Source organism: Erinaceus europaeus, chromosome 13 (genome assembly GCF_950295315.1).
Source record: "Erinaceus europaeus chromosome 13, mEriEur2.1, whole genome shotgun sequence".
NCBI classification, from domain to species: domain Eukaryota; kingdom Metazoa; phylum Chordata; class Mammalia; order Eulipotyphla; family Erinaceidae; genus Erinaceus; species Erinaceus europaeus.
This window is the reverse complement of record NC_080174.1, coordinates 73,371,689-73,395,636: the sequence shown is the minus strand read 5'-3', so window position 1 is coordinate 73,395,636 and position 23,948 is coordinate 73,371,689. Positions and strand designations below refer to the sequence as shown.

Below are 23,948 nucleotides of genomic sequence, written 5' to 3'. Positions count from 1 at the left end.
AGGACCCCAGCTTCTGCTGTGGCTAACAGGACTTGAACACAGGGTCATCTCCCAGCAGGGTTGGGACCCTTTCCTTTCCCTCAGAGTCCACTGACCCGGAGGTCAAAGGGCATGAACTCTTCTAGGTTTCTCCTACTAGGAGAGGCTGAGAAATTCATCAGGCCTGCTATTGCAAAAGCCATAGTTTATGCCACTTGTGACTTAATAAAAAGTTTTCTGGTTTTGTCATTTTACAGAAAGAGAGGAAGGGAGGCCAGAGCACCACTCTGGTATATGTGGTGCCAGGGATCAAGCCTGGGGACTTGAACATCCAAGCCCTGCATTGTACCCAGAGCCACCTCACTTAGGATGGGGGTGGGGAGCAGGGGTTAGTGCAGCATTTCTCACTCAGCTCCCTGATAATTGGGGTCCAAGAGCTCTTTCTGTGGGGGCTGTCCTGGGCACTGTAAGAAGTTTGGCAGCATCCCTGGTCTCTACCCACTAGATGCCAGTAGCTTCTCACCAATCTGTGACAATAAGAATGTCCTTAGATATTGTCAAATGTCCCCCTGGGGTGCAAAGCTGCTTCTGGCTGAGAATCGCAGGTTTAGTACTACCTACCGGTCTGCACAATGTGCCCCTAGATTGAGTCCTCATGAGCTAGTTACCAGGTAGGCACTGGACTGAGCACTTTTCACAAAGCATCTGCACACACATGCCAAGGACAAGCCTAAGAGGTGAACATAGTGATCACAGGGCAGGGGGAGGCTCTAAGTGAAAGTTACATGTCAGCAATCACTAGGCCCCACCTCAGATCTAAAGGGCTGTCACTCTTAAGCTCCGTTTTTCCCCTTTCCACTTCAGCCCTGGCCTGGTTAGAACAGGGGCAGGGAATGAAGGGGAGGTAAGAGCAGAAGCTGGCTGATGAGAGAGCTGCAGGCTGAGGGTAAAGATCACACTTTAAAAAAAAAAAAAAAAAAAAAACTGCAGTGTCTGGCAAGGGGCAGAGAAAATGATCTGCTTCATGGACAACTGAGGCCCCACACTAGCATGGGGGTTTTCCCAGGGAGAGCGAGGGGGTCTGGAGGACTGCTACAGGAAGACCTGTAACGCCCTCTGGGTTGTTGCCAACTGAATATCAGGTCTGAGTTCTTACACAGAAAGCCCTGGGGGTAGACACCGGCTGTGGAAGGTGGGCCTCAGTATGGCCAAGGCCAGGCTCAGGCTAGAGGCTGGACTCAGTTTCCTGGCCACAAGCCGCAAGAGCAGGGACCTGCACCTGAAAGGGAAGCTTCACGGGTCTTTGTAAATACTTCAGCGCAAACTGCCCTTCAAAGACAATGAAGAACACAACACACACCACGAATTAGTCCGTCTTAAGGACAGCAGCTGTTTTCAGTTTAATGATGTATTAGCTAGCTTTGCTATAGTAACAAACAACCCCCAAATCTCAGTGCTTATTACTACAACAAACATTTATTTCTCATTCATGTTACAATCAATGGCAGCAGGCCAGCTGCTTCAGCTCTGCTCCACGTGTCTTACCATTTTGGCACCAGGCTGGAGGAGCAGCCTCTGTTCGGGAAATATGTTCTCGCAGCAGACAGAAAAGAGCACGAGCCAGCCACGCAGGCCTCCATCTGGATGGGTCCACACGTGTCCCGTAGCCTCGAGAGCAGAGGCGTGTCCCCGCGGGGTGGGGGTTGGCTGCTGCGCGTCATCAGGTGGCGACAGGTAAGGGAATAAGAAACACTCTAGGAAGCCGGGAGCAAATCACTGCGGGTAAAGACCAAGGACCGGGGTTCGAGCCCCCACTCCCCACCTGCAGGGGGGACACTTCACAAATGGTGAAGCAGGTCTACAGGTGTCTCTGTCTCTCCCTCACTCCCTCCTCTTTCCCTCTCATCTCAATTTCTATCCTATTAAATAAAATAGAAAAAAAAAAGGGAAAAATAGCCACCGGCCACCGGAAATGGTAGATTCATAGTGCCCAAGCTGGGCCCCAGTGATAACTCTGGTCGCAGTTAAAAAACAAACAAAAGAAAAGAAAAAAGAAAACTATCCCACCTGTGACAATGCCTCAAGATACATAAAGATTTTTCCAGTTTACGAAGCACAAGCTCTTAGAAGGTGGAAACTGGACAGGAGCTTGGAAATCACCAGCTGAGCCTATCACAGCTTTCTACGCTGCACACACCAGGAAAACGGAAAAACTCTCTAGGCTTTCAGAGGGTTCTAGTCTGTGTGGTCTGTTTGTTTACTTTATTGCTTTTATTTCTTTACAGTCCTACAGAGACAGGACCAGGCTTTCCCAGTCCAGTCTCACCCCAAGGCTTCTCCAGCATCGATAGAGGGCAGCCCTGAGGTGCAGTCTCTCAGTTCTGATACCTCAGATTATGCGTGTGTGTTCTGAGACGGTAGTTGCTTGAAGGCATCGAACTCCACAAAGGTTCAGAACATGTCACCAGGTCTTGAGTCTAGAGTCCATAGTTCCAGTGAGTTTTTCTGTCAGCTGCTATGGTAACAGCCAACAGATGGCCCCCTCAGCAGGGAGGCAGTGAGTCCAAGGGCATCCTGACCAAGGCATGGAATTTTTGTATTGACAGAGAAGAGTGAACACCAGCTGAAGGGCAGCACTCTGACCAGAGAGGGCAAAGACAACAGCTCTTTCTCTACTGCGATGCTAAAAAGTGTCCCCCATGACAGTAATAAAGAGTTGGGTTCTGGGTGCATGTCCAGCTGATTCACGTGTGCTGAAGTCCAGGCAGGGGTAGGTGAGGAGGGAGGTGGGGGTGCTGGCTTCCACAGCCTTGGCTCAGTCACTTTGCCTGGTGCACTTTTCTCCCCTGGAGAAAATTCTTACAAAAGGGAGAGGTTCCTACACACACCAGAAACACTGGTGTCAAGGCTTTTACAAAGTACCTATAGAGAGCACAAGAGAAAAAGAGGGTTACTGGCTTACGACCCTAGGCATCCATGGGTCTTTTCAACAACTTGCAGGGTAAACCTTTGAATGCCAGCCAACTTTTTTATATATAAAAACTTATTTATTTTGGTTAGAGAGAGAGAAATTGAGAGGGAGGTGAAGATAATTAGATAGAAAGGGAGAGAGACAGAGAGACACCTGCAGCCCTGCTTCACCACTCGTAAGTTTTCCTGCAGGTAGGGGGAACCGGGGGGCTTGAACCTGGGTCCTTGTGCATTGTAACATGTCTGCTCAACACCAGATGCGCCACTGTCTGGCCCCTCAGCCAATTTTCAAATGCAAGTGTAACACCTTTATTTTTGTTTGGTTTGGTTTTGGCTTAATTTTATTTATTTATTCATTTATTTATTATTTGATAGGACAAAGAGACACTGAGAAGAGAAGGGGCGATAGGGAGAGAAAAAGAGAGACACCTGCAGCACTGCCTCACCACGAGTGAAGCCTCCCCCTGCCGGGTCCTTGAGCTTTGTAGGGCGTGCCTTCAAGCAGGTGTGCCCTGGTTTTGTAATCAGTCTGGCAGATCAGCATGGCCCCTCCCCCTTACAACCTAGCTTGACCTCTGGTACTTCAGTATCATGCATTTCTGTGGGAAATGAGAAAGAAAACTCTCATCCATTCAACAGTGAGTGCCCAGAGTAAGCCAGACCCTCTGATAGAAAAAAGATTTAAAAAAAATTAAAATTGGGAGTCGGGCGGTAGCGCAGCAGGTGAAGCATAAGTGACGCAAAGCGCGCAAGGACTGGCTTAAGGATCCCGGTTCGAGCCTCCGGCTCCCCACCTGCAGGGGAGTCGCTTCACAGGGGACTGTTTCTTGAATCTACCCAGTGCATGGCCTGAAGTTGCAAGAAATCTGGTCTCTTGCCATTTAAAAGAATCACTTCCAACTTTCTGGGAAGCATAAATTGGGTTTCCTCTACAGATCAGTCTGCTTTCTGTTCTTCTTCTTCTTCTTCTTCTAGCGTTTGCCCTTCTTCTTCTGTAGCCAGTCAACAGCGTCTGCTTGTTGCTGGCTTTGAAAGTGACTGGGATCCATGTGGATTCAGTCGGCTAGGAAGGATCGTCAGTTTCCCCAATGAATGGGTACTCACGGGATGCACCACAGGAAGGTCGATCCAATGCATCCCAATGCTTTCTGTTTAGGTTTCTCCAATCTGTGACCAGCTCACAGCCCACCAAGTCAGTCAACACCGAACTAACTGGGGTGCAGTCTGCATCCTAAGCCTTGCTCCAGCCCACCCCCTAGCGGCTCCAGACCTGACCTGTGAATTAAAATACGTACATTACTCTGTACGTTATTCCTAAACAAACATCCTTTGTGGCCCCACACACCAACATCAGGGGAACATCCGTGCTCCTACTGAGCAGGGCATTTAAGGCCTTCAACCATGGCCCTACCTTAGTTCTCCCTCCTCACTTCCCACCACAACCAGCCACCTCATCACGACAGAACATTAGGCTTGTTTAGCCCAGATGCTAGAGCTCACAGCATTGAGGGAAAGCAGTCTAAACATAACTTGTAAATATACTGAGGCGTCCCGTACAGCTCAGGACTACCTCAAAATCAAGAAAAGACTGCCAAATCCAACTCACTGTTATTACCATAAAGATGTACTCTGACAGGGGTGGGGGTAGATAGCATGATGGTTATGCAGAGAGACTCTCATGCCTGAGGCTCCAGAGTCCCAGGCTCAATCCCCCTCACCACCATCAGCCAGATCTGAGCAGGGCCCTGGGATAAATAAATAAATAAAGCCCTGACAGTAAAATTGCCATTTAAAGTTTACAAAAGTCACTGACACCCATTCTCCTGTCAGCTCTCAATACCTGAGAAGTATGTAGGCTATTCTCCTAGAGATGAGGAAACGGCCCAGAGTGTGTGCGTGGGGCCAAACGCCTGTAAGTGACAATGGGACTAACTTCACGAGCCAGTGCCCTTCCTTCATAACAGTGCCCGGTGTAAGCACATACACAGACACAACTAAGAACGGGAGGCCATCCCACGCTCTTCAGGGACAAAAGTCAGGTGGCTTTTCCCTTCCCAGACTAGTCTTCTCCCAGGTGCCATGTTGTGGTGCAATGGGCTGAATTGCCACACTGCAGTCTGTTTGGTCTACGTCCAGGTTTAATGTGTTGGGACAGACTCTACGTGGCCATTGTCACAGTTCTCTTTTTTTTTTTTTTTTGCCTCCAGGGTTTATTGTTGGGGCTCAGTGCCTGCACCACAAATCCACTGAACCTGGAGGCTATTTTTTCCCTTTTGTTACCCTTGTTGTTTATTGTTGTTATTGTTGTCATTGTTGTTGGATAGGACAGAGAGAAATTGAGAGAGGGAGAGAAGACAGAAAGGGGGAGAGAGTGGTCCAGGAGGTAGTGATAAACCACTGGATTCTCAACCATGAGGTCCTGAGTTCAATCCCTGGCAGCACAGGTGCAAGAGTGGTGTCTGGTTCTTTCTCTCTCTCTGCCTGTCTTACTCATGAATAGATAAATTCTTTTAAAAAATAAAATAAAAGAAAGGAGGGGAGAAAGATAGACACCTGCAGACCTACTTCACCACTTGTCAAGCAGCCCCCCACCCCCCTCAGGTAAGGAGCCGGGGAGCTCGAACCATGATCCTTATGCCGGTCCTTGCGCTTTGCACCATGTGCACTTAAACCCTCTGTGCTACCTCCTGGCCCTCTTGTCACGCAGGTCTGAGCCCAGGGTGAAAGGGAATGCAAGGCAATGGATGGGCAGTAGGATGAGAATCTGGCTCTCTCTCTGATAATGGTGTCTGCACGTTCTCCGGCTAGTCAGCCCCTGGAAGGTGACTCACCTGGGGTTCTGCAGCACACGCAGCAGGGTAGTCTTGGGAGGTACACAGTAGAGTTCTGCCCTGTCCTCATCCTCAAAGTAGACCTGCAAGATTCAGGAGACAGACCCAAATAAAGGGCTTCTGCAGCACTAGGCATGTGTAGGCCAGTCCAGGGAGAAGTCAGAGAGGGCAGCTACTATTAGCAGAAAGCCTCCCATCCAGAGTTACAGAGCACAAAGCATTCAGTCTTCCACATCACACTCTAATCAAGGTATCCAAGACTCCATTTTCCAAAGACAGAATCAAGGCCCAGAGAAAGGGACAACTCGCCAGGTAGGAAAGAGAGGTCCAAGACTCAGTCCAGGCCTATGGGCTTTGCCTTCCCTAATGAGTCAGTCCTAACGTCTTTAGGTATAGGTTGGCCAGAGGACAGAAAGAGCCAAGCAGAGCGAGGATGTCTACGGAGGGGACAGCCCAGCGCAGGTGGCAAACCCCAGGTAGGGTGGGAGGGGTTTTCCTGTAAGATGGTTAACTGATGAACTGGCTGCTTCCACTTCAAGTCTGAGCAAGGTGAATAGCGTTCACAGTGGGCGAAGCTGCAGCCGTGCGTACCAGGTAGGATGCCACTTGCGCATGACATCACTTCCGTGCTATTCCAGCCCAGACCTGGTCACTAGGACACAGAGCAACTGCATACCAGTGGACTTTCAGAGTGGCCGGTCTATAATCTTCAAAAGTGTTAAGACCAAAAGAATTGAGCAAAGACTAGAGAATTCTTTCACAGCCTCAGAGACAGGAAAGGGACACGGCAGCTAATACACTGTAGTGTGGGGCTCTGAGCAGCATCTTTTAGCCATAAAGAGCATTACTGGGACAGTTTGCAAAAGTTACATGGAGTCTGAGGACTGGATAGTAAGAATGTAGCAAAGCTCATTTCTTAGTATCAATTAGGATTATGAAGGGGAATGTCCTTGCTTGGAACAATACCTATCAAAGTGCTCAGGGATGAAGGGGCATCAGTGAGCATCTTTCTCTCAAACAGCAGATAAATTCTTTGTAGCGCAAACTGTGGTGACTTATGACCACAATCCCAGTGTGTGTGGGAGGGGGTGTGGGGGAAGGACAGAGAGCTGGGCTGAGGCAGGAATATTTATCTACACATTTAGTGAATTCTCTGACACTGGCTGGGCATCCTATAGTTCAACTGAATTCTGACACTATCAGCCCAGAGATAGCAGCAGATTCCACGGCGTCAGGGTTCAGTCCCACAAAACTAGCCCTGGGCTTGCGAGTGGCATCTAAAGTAAGGGTTAGTCTTGTGGGACTGAGCCCTTATGTGCTGCTCTTGAAGGGAGCTTGAAACTTCCCGCCCCCATACTTTGGTTCACAGAACTCAGACAAATGTTACCAGACACCAGTTTGTTATAAAAGGAACTATCTCAAAACAGTCAGATAAGAGATGAGTAGGGCGAAGTATGGGGATGGGAAGTTTCCAGCTCTCTTCAAGAGTAGCACTCTCCATAAATCCCCATGTGTTCACTGACCTGGAAGCACTTGGAGCTATATTCCTTGGGGTTTTTATAGAGGCTTCAAGTCATTGGTTAGGGTGACTGACTCAATCTCCAGAGGGGCAAGACAGAAAGTGCCACCCTCTAAGCATAGGGCGGGCTTTACACATTTGTCAAAAGTGTATCTTATTAACAAAAGACAACTTCATGGGAGCTTTAGGAACTCTCTTCTTATGTCACAAACTACAGTCATGGATTATTTAGACTTAAATAAGAAGGGACTTCTGGCACATCCAACAAGATGGGTGAACCTTGAAGACACCAAGGGTCAAGTGGTACATTCTGCAATTTACATGAGGGACCAGGAGCAGCCAAACCAGAGAGAGCAGAGGGCTGGTTGCTAGGAGCAGGGGGGATGGAGTGTTGCCGATGAAAGGGTTCAGAATCTATGAAGGCACAGACAGACAGTGGGGACGGTTTTGCAAGGCAATGTGAATGTACTTGATGTTAATAGCACTGGAGTCTACATTTTTAAATGTTTCAAATGGTAAATTTTAGTTATAGTTACCATGATTTAAAAAATAATTTCTGATGGAGCTAGAGCCTCACACATGCATGACTGCACCACTCCCAGGCAAACATTCGGATAGAGACCCAGAGAGAGAAAGAGAGGAAAAGACTCTAGAGCACCAGAGCTTCCTCTGGTGTCATGGCACCTCCTATGTGGTGCTGTGGCTCAAGCCTGAGTCATGTGTACATACCTGACCCAGTGAGCTGTGTCTTTTTTTTTTTTTAATATGGGGCAGTGAATCATTCCCCACTCCATCTCAGAAAAATCCCAGAGAAGAAAAAGCAAACGAACACGTCTTACCTCTAAATGATCAGGGCAGTATTTCTGCTCTAAATCCCAGGAAGGTGTTTCAGCAAACATCATCATTAGATGGTCAATAAACCTAGGAGGTGGGAGTTGGGTGGTAATGTAACGGGTTAAGTGTAGGTAACGCAAAGCGCAAGGACCAGCGTAAAAATCCTGCTTTGGGCCCCCGGCTCCCCACCTGCAGGAGAGTTGCTTCATAGGCAGTGAAGCAGGTCTGCAGGTGTCTATCTTTCTCTCCCCCTCTCTGTCTTCCCCTCCTCTATCCACTTCTCTCTGTCCTATCCAACAACAACATCAAGAACAACAATAATTAACTACAACAATAAAACAAGGGCAACGAAAGGGAATAAATAAATAAATAAATATTTTTTAAAAACCTTAGGAAGTTACATGTTCTTTCTGGGTATCAATAACTTGTGATTTGTTCTCTCACATTACAGTTCCTAGACATCTAGTCACAGAGATATTAGAAATGTGAGAGACATGAGATAAAGGTTCAAGCCATTTTGACAACTGTGTCCAAACCATGAGTGTGTATCACTCTTCTCTTCTGATACAATAGTTTTCTTTGCAAACAGGCTTAACAACTACCGTTATACTTAGCCAGATTCTAAGCGCTCACCCTGTGAAGTCACATGTATGTCTGTTAGCTATATATTTTTCTAGGAAAGATGCACTGTTATCACTGTGCAGTGAAGTACCTGCAGTGATTCCTGCCTCACCAAGGGGAGGCACAGCGCTTAGCCAACACTGCAGTGTGGTCCTCACTGAACAGGTTACCCACAAGTATGAGTGTGAGGTCCAAGTCTGTCACCGCAAAGCGAGTGAGTGAAGGGGGAAGTCAGCTGTAGGACGGAGAAGTTAAGCTAAACTAGATCATGAATCCTTCCAAATTAGCCCCTTGCTCTTCAACCCCAAACCACTCACTGCTCCTGCGGAGGCAGCAAAGAAAGAGCATGCCAGAAAAGAGCAGAGAGGTTTGTGCAAGCGAGTACCTGGCGTCCTCATGGAAGGCAGAGATGAAGTCTGACTGGGCATATTCTGGGTACAGAAAGAGCACAGGCCAGCTCAGCTTGCCCTGGTCATCTATACTAAGCCTAGCTCCGTAGGGGTTCTCAGAGCTGAGCCCGTCCAGGAGCACTTCACCCAGACTTTCTGAGTCGGAATCATCATCCTTCCCCGTAACTTCAGAGACCAGCCTGATGTTTCTAGCCTGGGGAAAGACAGAAAGACATAAACACAAAACTACATGTGTGGAAGGAAATAAGCCCAGCTCTAAAGCAGGGACTGTAAGGTTGTGAGATCCCTGAATTCGGCTTCCTGTGCTCCCTCTTCATTATCCCTGTGGCCTGGCAATCGCAGGCAGTGCTTGTGTAACTCCATCTTCAACGTGTGCTGGACTATATGCCACAGAAAGCACTTACACATGGCTCCCCCACACACACCCCAGACACTGCTTACAGTGCAGTGGGAAGACACTACAGAAGTAAGTACAAGATAAGGTCAGAAAGGGCATTATGGCTAGAGACAATGAACAGTTAATGCAGCCCTGGGCTGAAGGTGACTGACTGGAAAATGCCAGCCTTAAACAATGATTTTTAAGGCTGGCGATAAAGCTCAGTGACAAGAGTTTGCTTTGCAGGGGTCGGGCGGTAGTGCAGTGGGTTAAGCACACGTGGCGCGAAGTGCAAGGATCGGAGGAAGGATCCTGGTTCGAACCCTTGGCTCCCCACCTGCAGGGGAGTCGCTTCACAAATGGTGAAGCAGGTCTGCAGGTGTCTATCTTTCTCTCCCCCAGTCAGTCTTCCCCTCCTCTCTCCATTTCTCTCTGTCCTATTCAGCAATGACGACATCAATAACAATGATAATAATAACCACAACAATGATAAAACAACCAGGGTAACAAAAGGGAAAAAATGGCCTCCAGGAGCTGTGGATTCGTGGTACAGACACCAAGCCCCAGCAATAACCCTGGGGGCAAAAATAAAAGAGTTTGCTTTGCATGCATGAGGTTTCATCTCAGGCACCTAAAACAAAAACAAACCAGAAACCAAAAATACAAATGATTTGGGAAGGCAGAGGAGTGAAGGTAATGAGAAGGGCAAGAAGGGCACTGTACTTCTTAGATAAAAACACAGACAAATTGAGAGAGAAGGGGAAATAAAGAGAGAAAGAGACGTCTGCAGCATAGCTTAAGTGCTCATGAAGCTTAGTTATTGTTTTACTAATGTCGTCGTTGTTGGATAGGACAGAGAGAAATGGAGAGAGGAGGGGAAGACAGAGAGGGGGAGAGAAAGATAGACACCTGCAGACCTGCTTCACCATCTATTAAGAGACTACCCTGCAGGTGGGGAGCCGGGGGCTCAAACCGGGATCCTTATACCGGTACTTGCGCTTCACACCATGTATGCTCAACCCACTGCGCCACCACCCGACCCCCCTTTTATTTATTTTTATGGGAGATCAAAGCCCAGAGCACCGCTCTGCTCCACTACAGGCAGGGCCAGGGATGAAGGTCTCACGCGTGCACGTCATGCTCTCTACTTGTTAAGCCACCCTCTAGCTGCAGAGATGCAAGCACAGGACTTCTCTACCACTTAAATCTTTCCTGTTTTTATGTGGTGCCAGAAACCAAAGCCAGGGCCTCATGTGTTCAAGGTATACAGTTTACCATGCAGCTATCTCCCTGGCCCCTCTGTTGGGGGAAAAAATGTACAGTGAAGTTTGAGGTTCAGAGGGCTAGAATGGAGGAGAGAATCAAGCTTGCACCTGTACACAAATGTCTGGGCATTCCAAGTTTTATTTTACAAAGTGACCAGATCCTTCACTGTGAGTGAGAATTAAAGAACCTACAGCTTATTGTTCTGTTTGCTTTGTTTCTTTCTCTCTCTCTCTCTCTCTCTCTTTTTTTTTATCTGCAACTCGCCTGGATATATAATTTACTCCAACAAAGACTGGACCAAGAACATGCCCCACAGTCTCAGGGCAGGTATTATCACCCTTGGGAAGACCAAGCAAGCCAAACACGGTAAATCTTGCTTGGTACCAGGGTAAAAGCAAGATCTGGATCAGACTCTACTCATTTAAAAGGTAGAAGAAGGAGGTAATGGAAGACAGAATTTGTTGACACTGTTATAAAGGAGAAACCTCAGAATTCAGATTTGCCTTTTTTTTTTTTTTTAAACAGAGCACACACTCCAGCTCTGGTTGATGGTGGTGCTAGGGATTGAACCTGGGACCTTTGGCTTTTTGCATAGCCATTATACTATCTCAGCAGCCCAGAATTCAGACTATCCCAGGATAGAGCATGGCCCTGGCTCTAGGACACATTGGCTGTATGAGGTCACTTTATGTCTTGGAGACTGTAACCATGTAGTAAAACAGGAGCAAGAAGACGACCTGCCTCAGAAGGGTACTGTGAAGGGAAATAGGTAACCATGGCGACGGTTCAGTTTATGCCAACTGAAACCAACTCACACACAAAGGTGTGAGAACAGACTGACTCAGGTTCTGAATCCACAGTCCCTTTATCTCACTTTTGTTGAAAGCAAAAAGAAAGAAAGAAAGAAAATGAACAGTTTGTTCAGGTAAAGCATCCCAAGAAAGATTCCCAACAGGTGCAGAAAGGTGAGTCCAGTAAGGCCATGCAGACCTGAGGTCTGTGAACTTACCTTGATGGCCTGGAGTAAAGCCTCATTCTTATTCTGCTCCTTCTTTTCTTTTAACTTTGCTTTTCTTATATCCCTCTGTTCGGTTCGCTGAAAACAGAATTCAGTGCATCAATCTGAAGAACTTACCTCCTATTCTATAGCCCTGGCCTACCTCTTAACTACTATCTCTGGGTGTCTATCCGACCACAGCTCTTGTGTCAAGATACCAGAGGCCTGACTCAGGTCATGTCTGGGTGCTGGTATTGGTGGCAACACAAATTTAAAAATCTGTAGTCCTTGCAGCTGGAAAAGTAGCTCAGTGACAGAGTACAGGACTTCCACACTTGGGAGCCACGTTCAATTCTTGGCTCAGAATGTGCTGTAACAACAGTCCACTGGCTCTCTTTCTCTTCTTCTTCTTCTCTCTCTCTCTCTCTCTCAAAATAAATAACTTTTTTCAGAAAGTCTACATGGATAGTGCACCTGCTTTTCCATGCATGTGACCCAGGTTCAAGCCCAGCCTGGAAAGATGAGCCAAGGTACACACGTCACCAAGTGCTAGGACCCAGGTTTAAGCCCCAGTCCTCATCTGCAGGGGTAATACTTCATAAGCTGTGAAGCAGTCCCACAGGTCTCGGTCTCTCTCTCTCTCTCACTTCCTTCTCTATCTCTGCCTCTGTCTCTTAAAAGAAAAGGGAATTTAGGGAGTCGGGCAGTAGTGCAGCAGGTTAAGCGCACGTGGCACAAAGCACAAGGATCGGCATAAGGCTCCTGGTTCAAGCCCGATTCCCCACCTGCAGGGAAGTTATTTCACAGGCGGTGAAGCAGGTCTGCAGATGTCTATCTTCCCCTCCTCTCTCCATTTCTCTCTGTCCTATCTAACAATGATGACATCAACAACAACAACAATAATAATAACTACAACAACAATGAAAAACAACAAGGACAACAAAAAGGGAAAATAAATAAATATGAATTTTTTTTTAAAAAGAGAGAAGGGAATTAAAAAAAAAAAAAAGCCTACAGGAGCAGTGGCTGTCATGCAGGCTCTAAGCCACTGTGGCACTCCATCACTACTCTATTTCTGGCCAGTACAAAGTACTATGTGTTACTTACTACACACCAATATTACTACTGCTATCTATACTGTACATCTCTGCTTCCCTCTATCACTTCTTTGATTCTTGTTTACTTATCTGTGTCCTCCAAGTTCTCCCAGCAGGACCTAGATTTGGGTCTTGCAATTTTAAAGAAAAGATTTAGGGGCCAGATGGTGGTGCACCTGGTTGAGCTCACACACTACAGTGCACAAGGACCCAAGTTTGAGCCCCTGGTTCCCACCTGCAGAGGGAAAGCTTCACAAGTGGTGAAGGTGTTTTCTCTGTCTCTTTCCTTCTCTACCTCCTTCTCCCCTCTCAATTTCTCTCTGTCTCTGTCCAATAATAAATGAAAGTAAAAAGAATTACAAGGATCCAAGAAACATGAACTGGGAAATGCTAAACAATACTAATTAACAAATGCCACTGGTTACTGATTCTGCAACCAAACCTTCAGCTTGTCTGCCTTCGCCCTCAGCTCCAAAAGCTTCTTCTCTTTGGCATCTATCTGCAGCCCTTCGTCGCACCAGCTCACTGCCTCAGCAAAGTTTTTTAGCTCCAGATGGCATAAGGCACCTGCAGAATAAATAACTCTTAGGATTCATGGACAACCAACATTGAAAGAACCATCCTAAGTCTGGGCCCCCATATCATCAGCTACAATTCCTTGTCCTGCAGTCCCCAAACAAGATTTTTTTTTTAAAAAAAAATCTTAGATCAAAAGAACAACTAAGACTGAAAAGAACTTTTCAATCTAGAATCCCTGTAAACCACTCTGGTATTTAGGACTCTTAAAGAAAGGAAGGCTTGGTGGCCAAGAGCACAGGTTTTGAAAGCAAACCAGTGCAGGCTAGAAATCCGCCTGATTTGATCAAGCAAACATCAGACAAGGATTGAGCATCTCTAAGCTTCAGGTTTCTCGTCAGCAAATGGGAAGGAACAAGGCCCATTTTCAGATGGCATTTTAAAATGAGACAGAAAGTAGTGCCTCTGTCGTTCTTCAAAGCGGTGGCAAGACCAAAGATTAATGTCTTTGCTTTTCATTGTTTTTGATAGCTGCCAGTTTAAATCGTCTCTCCTTTCCTCAAGTCCATTTGTTTCTGGTCAGCCTCTTCAGGTTTTTTTACAGGATTTCAAACTGTCAGGCTTCCATGTCGGTAGAGTCCAACCTCATTTCCCAGGTATGAGCAAACTGATAACCAGAATGGGTCTTGCCAGGGTCACATGGAAAGGAAATTGCCAATTCACCTGAGGATGACAGGGCTACAGCCTGAGGCCAAGTCCACAAGACAAGACTATGCTCAATTCCTCTGCCAATCTTTGCTCAGTACCTTCTTTCCCTAGAGCTGAGGGACATGGATCAACACACGAATCAACTTAGCATTTTAAGTTGGTCCACTGGGATATAAAGAAGATTAATGTGTGATTAATAAACTAAAGTTTGCAAAGAATTTCTGAGCTTCTCACAAAAGAAGGTGAAATGTAAAAGTAATAAAAGCAAGGTATTTATACAAAAAGGTCAGACTTCAAAAATAAAAAAATAATCTGGGAACATCTCAGAGTCATCAGTAAAGGTCCCACAACTTATCTTTTAATTGACATTAACATGACACTTGAAGATCTTGCCTTTCAATCAGTTGATTTGGAAATAAAATCAGAATCTGGCTTTAATTAATTTTATTCTTTATTAATTTAAAGTGAGGACTTTTCTCTACAATGTCTTAGAACACAAAGGGTCAGATGTTTCTCCAAGGCAATATCTTTAAAATGGCATAGTGCTGTTGACGAGGAATAGGAACTTCAGCTTGCAAGAGTGCGGTGACTTCCTTCTTATCTCAGCACCTTCATATCAAAGTGTAAATGTCTTGCCTTTTAGTACAGCAAATGCCGACTTGGCCTTAATCACAGTCATGCTATGGTTATCTGAGACTTACCTCTTACTACTGCTTTGAGATGACAGGGTTTAAGCTTTTTGGCAGCTGTCACATCATTGAGAGCAGAACGAAAATTGCCTAACAACATTCAATAAGAGAAAGAACAAGTTTTGAGGTGAGAGTAGTTCCAAAACCTTGTGAGTAGTAGCAAAGACACAACGGTACACTCTGAAGGAAACCGTGATCAGCAGCAGGGCAGGAACTGAGCTGGGAGAGCACAGTGCTCATATACCCGAGCCTCCTGCTTTAACCACATGCACTAATGTGCTGCTGCTTCCCTCACTGCCTTTCTGTCTCATGTAAAACTATCTAGGACATAGTAATATGTATCTTTTAAAAAATACAAATCAGCCCCATCAGCTAGGGCCCTAATCAGGGAGTCCTGAGATTCCCAAACAGACATGATGGGCCTAGACCTCGAATAAATCCCTCTCTCCATTGTAACCGGTCATCTCTATCAGAAACAACACAGTAGACCCCTTTGTGGGCCCCCGTAGGACCTTGCCCTCAACTTGGATCAACAATGGTAGAGAATGCTCCATCCTCCGAAGGGAGGCTGCACAACATACTCTATGCTCCACCTGAGGAAGATGGGTCGATATTACGGAAGCATGGAATGTTCCTACTCATGACCACAGAATGTGAGCTCAGATCTACAGGGATGCAAAGGTCACATAGGCTCCTAGGCTAAATATGGGCCCCAGATCACATCAAATCGATGGGGTTTACAATCAACAATATTTATACACCTTTACCATATTAGGGAGCTACTCTCTTCCCTGATCCAGCTTTCTTTTTCCAGCCATGACATCATCTCCCCAGATAATAACTTGGATCTACTGGCATATCAGATTTCAGGCTCAGGGGAAAAATAAAAATAAACTTGTATAGCTACAGGCCCTTTGGAATATAACTAAAATATGCCTACTAGCTATCTACAAAGTGGAGGACCCCCCAACACTTCATCTGCACTATTCCAGCCTTTAGGTCCATTATTGGTCAACAATTTGTTTGGCTTTGTATGTTAACTCTCTTTTCAGCCACCAGGTACCAGATTCTAGCATGATGCCGACCAGAATTCCCTGGACAGACAATCCCACCAATGTGTCCTGGAGCTCCGCTTCCCCAGAACACTGCCCCACTAGGGAAAGAGAGAGACAGGCTGGGAGTATGGATCGACCTGTCAATGGCCATGTTCAATGTTCAACAGAAGCCAGACCTTTTACCTTCTGCATCCCACAATGACCTTGGGTCCATACTCCCAGAGGGTTAAAGAATAGGAAAGCTATCAGGGAGGGGATGGGATACAGAGTTCTGGTGTTGGGAACTGTGTGAAGTTGTACCCCTCTTATCCTATGGTTTAGTCAGTGTTTCCTTTTTACAAATAAAAAATAATAAAAAATACACATCAGAAAAACTGGTTTTGTGGAGAAAAGCTATGTTCATCAAAAGTCTTAGAAAAAGTTTATAAATATCAGATAACCACATCAGAGCCTTAAATGACTAGTAAATGAGTGAAAAGATGGTCAACATCACTAATGAAACTAAATGAAGCTGGAAAGGAGGGGGCAGGACAGTGGTTGACCTTGTTAGGTGCACACATTAAGGGGCCTGAGTTTAAGCCCCCACTCCGCACCTGCTAGACTGATGCTTCATGAGCAGTGGAGCAAGTACTGGAGCAAGTATCTCTCTACCTCTTCCTTCAATTTCTCTCTGCCCTATCAACTAAAAAAAAAAGGGGGGGTGGCTGCCAGGAGTGATGGACTCATTGTCCTGGTCCCTAGCAATAATTCTGATGGCAATAACAACAACAATAATAATTAATTAAAACAAAAAGTAAAGTCTTAATACTCAGTATTGGTATGGGCAAACTAGCATGCACTTTTTATACAAAGCAAGTACACTTTTATCCAACAACATTTAAGAAATTTCTTCTTAAAAGTACTAGTACAGGGGGCTGCGCAGTAGCACAGTGGGTTAAGCGCACATGGCACAAAGCTCAAGGACCAGCTCAAGGATCCCGGTTCGAGCCCCCTGCTCCCCAACTGCAGGGGGGTCGCTTCGTAGTGAAGCAGGTCTGCAGGTGTCTATCTTTCTCTTCCCTCTCTCTGTCTTCCCCTCCTCTCTCCATTTCTCTCTGTCCTATCCAACAACAATAGCAACAACAACAATAATTAACTATAACAATAAAAAGGGTAAGCTAAATATTCTTAACTCAGTACTAATTAAATCAATTTCCTTTCATAAATTTGAGGAGCTCCTTAATTTAAGGGAAAGCCCTCTTTTTCTGACACTCAAACCCCCCACTAGTTGTCGTAACAATTTTATCTTCTGCAGAAAGCACTAAAGAATGAAATAAATGTGGTCCGGGAAATGGCACAGCGAATATAGCATTAGATTCTCAACCATGAGATCAGCAGATGCAGTAATAATTGGTACAGATCAAAAGAAGCATGAAGGCTCTGGAGGTTCCAGGACTGGGAGAAATTTGAGTTTTGGGCAGGGGTAGATAGCATAATGACTATGCAAAGAGACTCTCATGCCTGAGGCTCCAAAGTCCCAGGTTCAATCCCCCACACCACCATAAGCCAGAGCTGAGCAGTGCTCTGGTAATTAATAATAATAATAATAATAGAGCAACAAAAGGGAATTAATAAATAAATAAATAGATATTTTAAAAATGAGTTTCACAGAGAATAGGGAAGGTTCCTGCTACCTTAGACTTTAAGAAAGCTATAGTTATTGTTATAAGCAGGTTATTTTGAAATTTGGTTTACTTTGAAAATCCCATGGTTAGGATTTACTGTACCATACAAGACCTTACCATGATTTATGTCATTCAATGCCATCTACAATTAACTGTATCTTACATACTGACAAAACCAGTTGCTTCTGGTTTCCCTGATCAAAGATTATAGATGGTTTAATATTTCAAAAGAAAAATCATTATTAGAAATGTATTAACAATTTTAGCCCATTGTGAAAAGCCAATGAGGTCCCAAGTTCAATCCCCAGCAGCACATGTACCAGAGTGATGTCTGGTTCTTTCTCTCTCTCTCTCTGCCTATCTTTTTCATGAATAAATAAATAAATAAATTCTAAAAAAAAAAAAAAGAAAGAAAGAAATTACCCAGATAGTACTGTGCCGCTGCCCGGTTGGTATAAAGGACAGCATTCAGATCAGGGTTGTTGCATTTCTTCTTTAATCCTTCAGTGTAAGAGACCACAGCTTTTTTGTACTCTTTTCCTTTAAAGTAATCATTGCCCTCATCTTTATATGTCTTGGCCTGTTCTGAAAAGAAAAGAAATAGTCACTGTTTACTATTTTTAAAAGGCTTATTAAAAATAGATTCAGTGGTAAAGTACACACTTCATATGTGTTAAGACCCCAGGTATGATGAACAGCACACCCCTTCCCCCCCAAAAAAAAATCAATCAAAAACAGACTCCAAAGCATATAATAATGCACTGTATGATAAACCACCCAGAAGAAGCAACAGTGGCAAGTGAATTAAAAACAATTCTATAAAACTGCATGTCAAAAACAAAACAAAATTGCATGTCAACATGGAGAAACAAAGTCATGTACATTCAATTTCAAATATCTTACAAGATAACTAAATATTTACAAAAGAGGTATAACTAGAAATTATACTTATTCTAGCTCTTTAAGATAAGACTTTTTAAAAAATTGCCATAGAAATGGGATATTATACTTCCACTTTTACTTATATTGTTTTGTTACTCATAAATTTGTCTCATCCCCCAAGTTAGAGTCTACAAAATTGTTAAGACTAAATTTCAAATTTCCAATCCACTGTGGGCCCACTCCTACCTATGCCCCCAGTGACCCATCAGCACCTACAACATAGGCACAGTTGGTAGCTATCACACATTTGTCCTTATCTGTAGGGCAATCTTGCTACCCACTGGGATGTGATCATAAAAGACAGAAACTACTTTATTCATTCCTGTGTCCTCAATCCCTAACAGTAGTATACAAACAGGTACCTGTGACGACTTAGTTCAAGCGAACTACTTCTTGTACTCAGTAAGAGCTTTTCTGACTCACTCCACATCATTTCAGTGGAGATTAAAAAAATAAAAATATGTTAAGTTATGGAATATACCTTCTGGAGATCGCTCTTCATCAAATATAATTGACTGGAGGCAAGCCAAATCAGGATTCTCCTTCGCATTAATTTCTGATGGCGCTGTCTTCATAAATAGGGGGATCTTTTCAAATTCCTGGAGATGGGTAAGAGAAGAACGAATAGAAAATTGAGACAATAGTTAAGATCTAATTCCATGTCTATATCCAAGTTCTCTTTTTGTCAGTACGATTTGCAAACCACCAAGGCTGGGGTTCCTCTCCCCCTATCCAGGCCTCGGTTTCCCATCTGTAAAAGGAGTAGAGGATGAGAAGCTCCCTCACATTCCACAAAAGCAGGGGCAACTCCCACTACCGAAGGGCTCTTAGGATGCTGTCACTTTACTGCACCATCTCACTCTGTCATTGCCACGTGCAGTGTGTTTGTCACATGCATGTGAGACTTCAACTCTCCAGCGTGTGCATGTCACATGTTGCTGTGCATGTGCCTGTGTACAATTTTGCAGAGGATGGGAAGAGGTTTACAGAACTTACAAGACTGAGAATCAAGTCAGTGGTAGACTTAACAGCTCCGACTCCAAAATTTCGATTTTTTTTTTTTTTTTTTTTTAGCCTGAGCACTGATCAGCTCTGGTTTATGGTGGTGCAGGGGATTGAACCTGGGACTTTGGAGTCTCAGGCTTGATAGCCTGTTTGCATAATCATTATGCTATCTACCCCTGCCCCAAATTGGGATTTTTTTTTTTTAAGTGCGCTGACAGCTTAAGACAACCCCAAAATATCCAGGCCAATTTCCACACAATAAGTCGAGGCACCTATGGGCGGGCAGCCCGGGGTTAGGGGGTCGGGGACACCTCCCCCGGGAGCCCGGACAGCACCCGAATGCACACACACGTGGGTCCCCGGGCCGCCCACCTCCTCCCACTTGTCCTCGTGGAAGCCTCCACGGTAAGGCTGGCTCCGGAACTTTTCCAGGAACTCGTCCATAGCGTCGTCCGAAGCAGCGTCCGGCTGAGATGGATCCATGACAGTTCTCTGCCCTCCCACCATGACCTGGGCGATGAGATTTGCGCGGCAACTTCCGGCGGCGCTGTGCACTCCTCTCAAAGCTCCGGGATACGCCGGGCTGCGCTGCTAGGGTTCCGCCCGCCTGGGAGTTTATCAGGCCCCTCTCCTCCTCTCCCCTCCCCTCCCTTCAGAGCCTCAATCCCGCCTGCCCTCCAAATTTTGAGGGGGTTGGTGCCTAAATGCAGGGCCCCACAGACTTAAATCATTTGTTTGACTAGAAGTTCTGCATTTCTTTTTCTTTCTTTACTTTTGTTTTTATTAGGGATTTAGTATTGATTTATAAAATTATAATAGGGGTATAATCCCTTAATGTTCCTATCACCAGAGTTCTGTGTCTTCATTCCCTTCACTGGAAACTGCAGTAGTTCTTTTAAGATCACAGTTATAAAGGTTAACTTTATATATATGTATGTATGTATATATTTATTTATTTACTTTTTTGCCCATTTTTCTATGGTACTACCTTCACCTCCTAAGTCACAACTACACCTATTACTACTTCTGAGTGTCGTTCCTTTTTCCACCTCTCAGATAGGAGAAACAATGCCTGACTTACTCTTGTGTTTTCCAGATTTGTTTCCCTTTCAGTGATGGTATAAAAACAAGATTCCTGGTGACAAATACTTTGGGTCCTGGTGTAACTGGGGCTCAGAGGCTTCTGAGACCTGTATTTCTTAAGCTCCTTCTGCATCTCAGGCCTGTTCTGGTCTGGGTATGCTGCCGTGGCAATGGAGATAAAACCCTTGTCCTCTAGTTGGTAAGGCAATTAGATCAGTAGATGCAGGAGGGCTGGGGAGACAGCATAACGGTGATGCAAAAAAGACTTTTATGTGAGGCTCTGAAGTCCCAGGTTCAATCTCTTGCACCACCATAAGCCGGAGTTGAGCAGTGCTTTGGTCTCTTTCACTCTGTATCTTTCTGTTTCTCTCTTTTATTAAATAGGGTGAGAGAGACAGCATAATGGTTATGCAAAAAGGCATTCTTGTCTCAGGCTCCAAATTTCCAGGTTTAATAACCTCCAACCACCATAAACCAGAGATGAGCAATGCTTTAGTAAAAACAAACCTGGGAGAGGTGATGCAGTGAGGATGAAGTGTTGGACTCTGAACCATGAGGTCTCTAGTTTGATCCCTAGCTGCACAAAGTCGTCTCTGTTTCTGGGCCTATGGCATACTTCCCTGAGGTGTGTGTTCACAGCGGGTTTAGCTGAATCAGGGACTTCACACAGTCAACATGAATGAAAAATGATTTGATGTGACCCAGCAAATGTACCCCTTTTTCTCCAGCACCAGGTCTTGAGGCAGCCTGGCTTTCCAGCAGGGGAGACTTTCCAAAGCAGACTTGGGCTCAAAGCTCTCCCCCATCACCACCCTGGACACTTCAGTGCTTCCCACTACTCTCTGAAGCCTCCCACCTCAGCAGTCTTCAAGGCTGCAGTGACTTGGTCCCGGTCACTATCTCCCTTCCCACTCTAGGGTCCACTGAATCTCGGAAGCCACCATGAGTCCTTGGTTCCAAGTGCCCCAATCTCCTCCATAGCACATGGGCTCATCTTTCCGCTTCTTTTTTTAAATTTTATTTTAATAAGGGAGATACAGAAAGACCAGAGAACTGCTCAGCTCTGGCTTATGATGGTGCTGAGGACTGAATCTCAGAACCTCAGACATGAAAGCCTTTTAATAACCATTATGCTGTCTCCCCAGCCCTCCTTTTTCTTTTTCTTTTTTATTTATTTTTTTTTCCTTCTCTCTTTTTTTCTCTTTTAACCAGAGCACTGCTCAGCTCTGGCTTACAGTTGTGTCTGAGATTAAACTTGGGACTTTGGAGTCTCAGGCATGAGAGTCTTTTTGTATAACCTCTATGATTATGATATTTAAATCCCTGAAGTGTGTGGGGTGGGGGTGGTCATTCCTCTGAAAATTCTTCCCCAACACCCCAACTCCAAGTGACTTCTTTGTCTCCTCTGGACTCTAGAGGAGACAAAGACACATGTCCCTCCATGACTCACCTGTTGGGCTCCTGGTGTCTTCACAGGCCTCCTGTGCTGCCTCAACCTGCCTCTCAGCCTCTGCCTGCTAACAATCTAAGGTGGCTCTTTGCTTGCTGTGGGCACTGCCCTCTGCATTGTAGGAATTTTAGTGACATCCCTGACAAGCCCCCACTCTTACCCCAATTGCAGCACCTTATCTTCAGTCATGTCTCCAGACATCCCCAGATACAGTCTGGGCTTCAACCTTTGTCCTGGCTGGTCACAGGCATTAGCCTATGGACTACCTAAGGCCTGTCTGCATCCTGGTCTTCAGAGCAGGCCTGCTCCAGACTGGAGATTCACTGGTTGCTTCCAGAATGAGGGACAGCCTATACCTGGGCAAAGCCCTGAAGGTGAGATTCAAATAAAAAAATCCCAAAAAAGTTCAGCAGAGTGCACAATTTACCATGGGTGAGGACCTGGGTTCAAGCCTCTGGCACTTGCATGAGTGAAGTTTCAGGAATGGTGGAGCAGTGTTGTGGTGTATCTCTCCCCCAACCCATCCTTCCTGATGTTTGTTAATTTCTTTAATTTTTTAAATCTTTATTTATTGGATAAAGACAGTCAGAAATAAAGAGGGAATGGGATGATAGAGAGGGAGAGAGACAGGGAGACACCTGCAACACTGTTTCACCACTCGCAAAGCTCTCCCCCTGCAGGTGGGGACAGGGGCCTCAAACCCAGGTCCTTGTGCATTTTTATGTGTGTTCAATCAGGTGTGGCAGCACTCAACCCCTCCTCTCTCTCTCTCACCCTTTGTCTTTTTTAAAAAATTAAATTATGTTTCTATTTATTTATTATTGGATAGAGACAGAATTTGAGAGAGGAGGAGGAGATAGGGAAAGAAAGAGAGAGAGACATCTGCAGCCCTACTTCATCACTTGTGAAGCTTTTCCCTCTGCAGGTGGGGACCAAGGGCTTGAACCTAGGTCCTTGTACACTGTAATATATGCACTTAACCAGGTGCACCACCACCTGGCCCACTTCACCCTTTATCTTTAAAAAATGAGTCTAAGAGGCATCAAAATAGCTCACTTGGACAGTGTACTGCTTTGCCATATGCAAGACCCAGGTTTTAGTCCAGCTGTCATGGCATTGAAGGAAGCTTTGGTACCATACTCTCTTTCTCTTTGTATCTGTCTCTATTTAAAAAAAGAATTCATTCCAGAGCAGTGAAGCCTTAGCAATGACAATAAAATTAATTAGTTAAATTAATGTAGGGATTGGGCTGTTGAGGACCTAGTTTAGTGTACATGTAACCACGCCTCTCAGCCTCTACCGTGCTAGCTGGCTGAGAAGCAGGATGAGTGGTGGCCTGCAAGGACCCAGGTTCAAGCTCCCACTCCCCACTTGCAGGGGGACACTTCATGAGCTATGAGGCAAGTCTGCAGGTGTCTGTCTTTCTCTCTCCCTCTCTACCACCCCCCACTCAATTTCTCTCTTCCCTAACAAATAAAATAGAAAGAAAAACAAACAAGGAAAAAAAAGGCCACCTATAGCAGTGGATTCATAGTGCCAGCACCAAGCAATAACCCTGATGAATATATATATATATATGTGTGTGTGTGTGTGTGTGTGTGTGTGTGTGTGTGTGTAAAATAAATTTAAAGATCAAGGCCGTGGGCTATACATGATATCATGGGGGCACATTTTTCTCTCTCCTCTTCTTCCCCCCAAAGCCACATAAATCATTTCTCTTATAGGGGAATAAAACTGAGACACCCAGCAGAGGTACTGTGTGACTTTAAGTAAGCCGCTTCACCTCTATGAACCTCAGTTCCCCCACTTAGACCATGTAGACGACGCCTCAGTGAGTCTCTATGCATTAACTGGGTTGACTGTGAGATGGGAGCGTGTCCACAGATTCATGGTACAGCACCGTGGAGTGTCTTCCACAAGGACACACTCCCACGGA

The 23,948-nt window shown here is 45.3% G+C and overlaps 1 protein-coding gene across 2 annotated transcripts; it reads right to left on the bottom strand.

Annotated features, from left to right (window-relative positions):
• Nucleotides 1-1,345: 1,345 nt before the first annotated feature.
• Nucleotides 1,346-20,028, bottom strand: TTC4 (tetratricopeptide repeat domain 4). 2 transcript variants are annotated; one of them, XM_016185980.2, is made up of 10 exons: nt 19,852-20,028; nt 18,956-19,073; nt 17,956-18,112; nt 14,826-14,903; nt 13,343-13,467; nt 11,816-11,902; nt 9,140-9,357; nt 8,139-8,220; nt 5,781-5,863; nt 1,346-2,901 (listed from the first exon to the last, which is right to left on the bottom strand). In XM_016185980.2, the coding sequence occupies exons 2-10, from the start codon at nt 19,022-19,024 to the stop codon at nt 2,799-2,801; spliced, it is 1,002 nt and encodes a 333-aa protein (XP_016041466.2). In that variant the 5' UTR covers nt 19,025-19,073; nt 19,852-20,028; the 3' UTR covers nt 1,346-2,798. The 2 variants fall into 2 exon arrangements, with proteins under 2 accessions (XP_016041466.2, XP_007518109.3); XM_007518047.3 differs by having other exon boundaries at nt 17,956-18,117; nt 19,852-20,026.
• Between the last annotated feature and the right edge of the window lie 3,920 nt (nt 20,029-23,948).

Excerpts from the sequence above, each read along its gene's own strand:
- TTC4 (XM_007518047.3), bottom strand. The coding sequence starts at position 19,986 with ATGGTGGGAGGGCAGAGAACTGTCATGGATCCATCTCAGCCGGACGCT. Across the intron at positions 8,221-9,139 it reads GCCTTCCATGAGGACGCCAG|GTTTATTGACCATCTAATGA; the intron begins GTACTCGCTTGC and ends CCCACCTCCTAG. Across the intron at positions 5,864-8,138 it reads ACTGCCCTGATCATTTAGAG|GTCTACTTTGAGGATGAGGA; the intron begins GTAAGACGTGTT and ends TGAATCTTGCAG.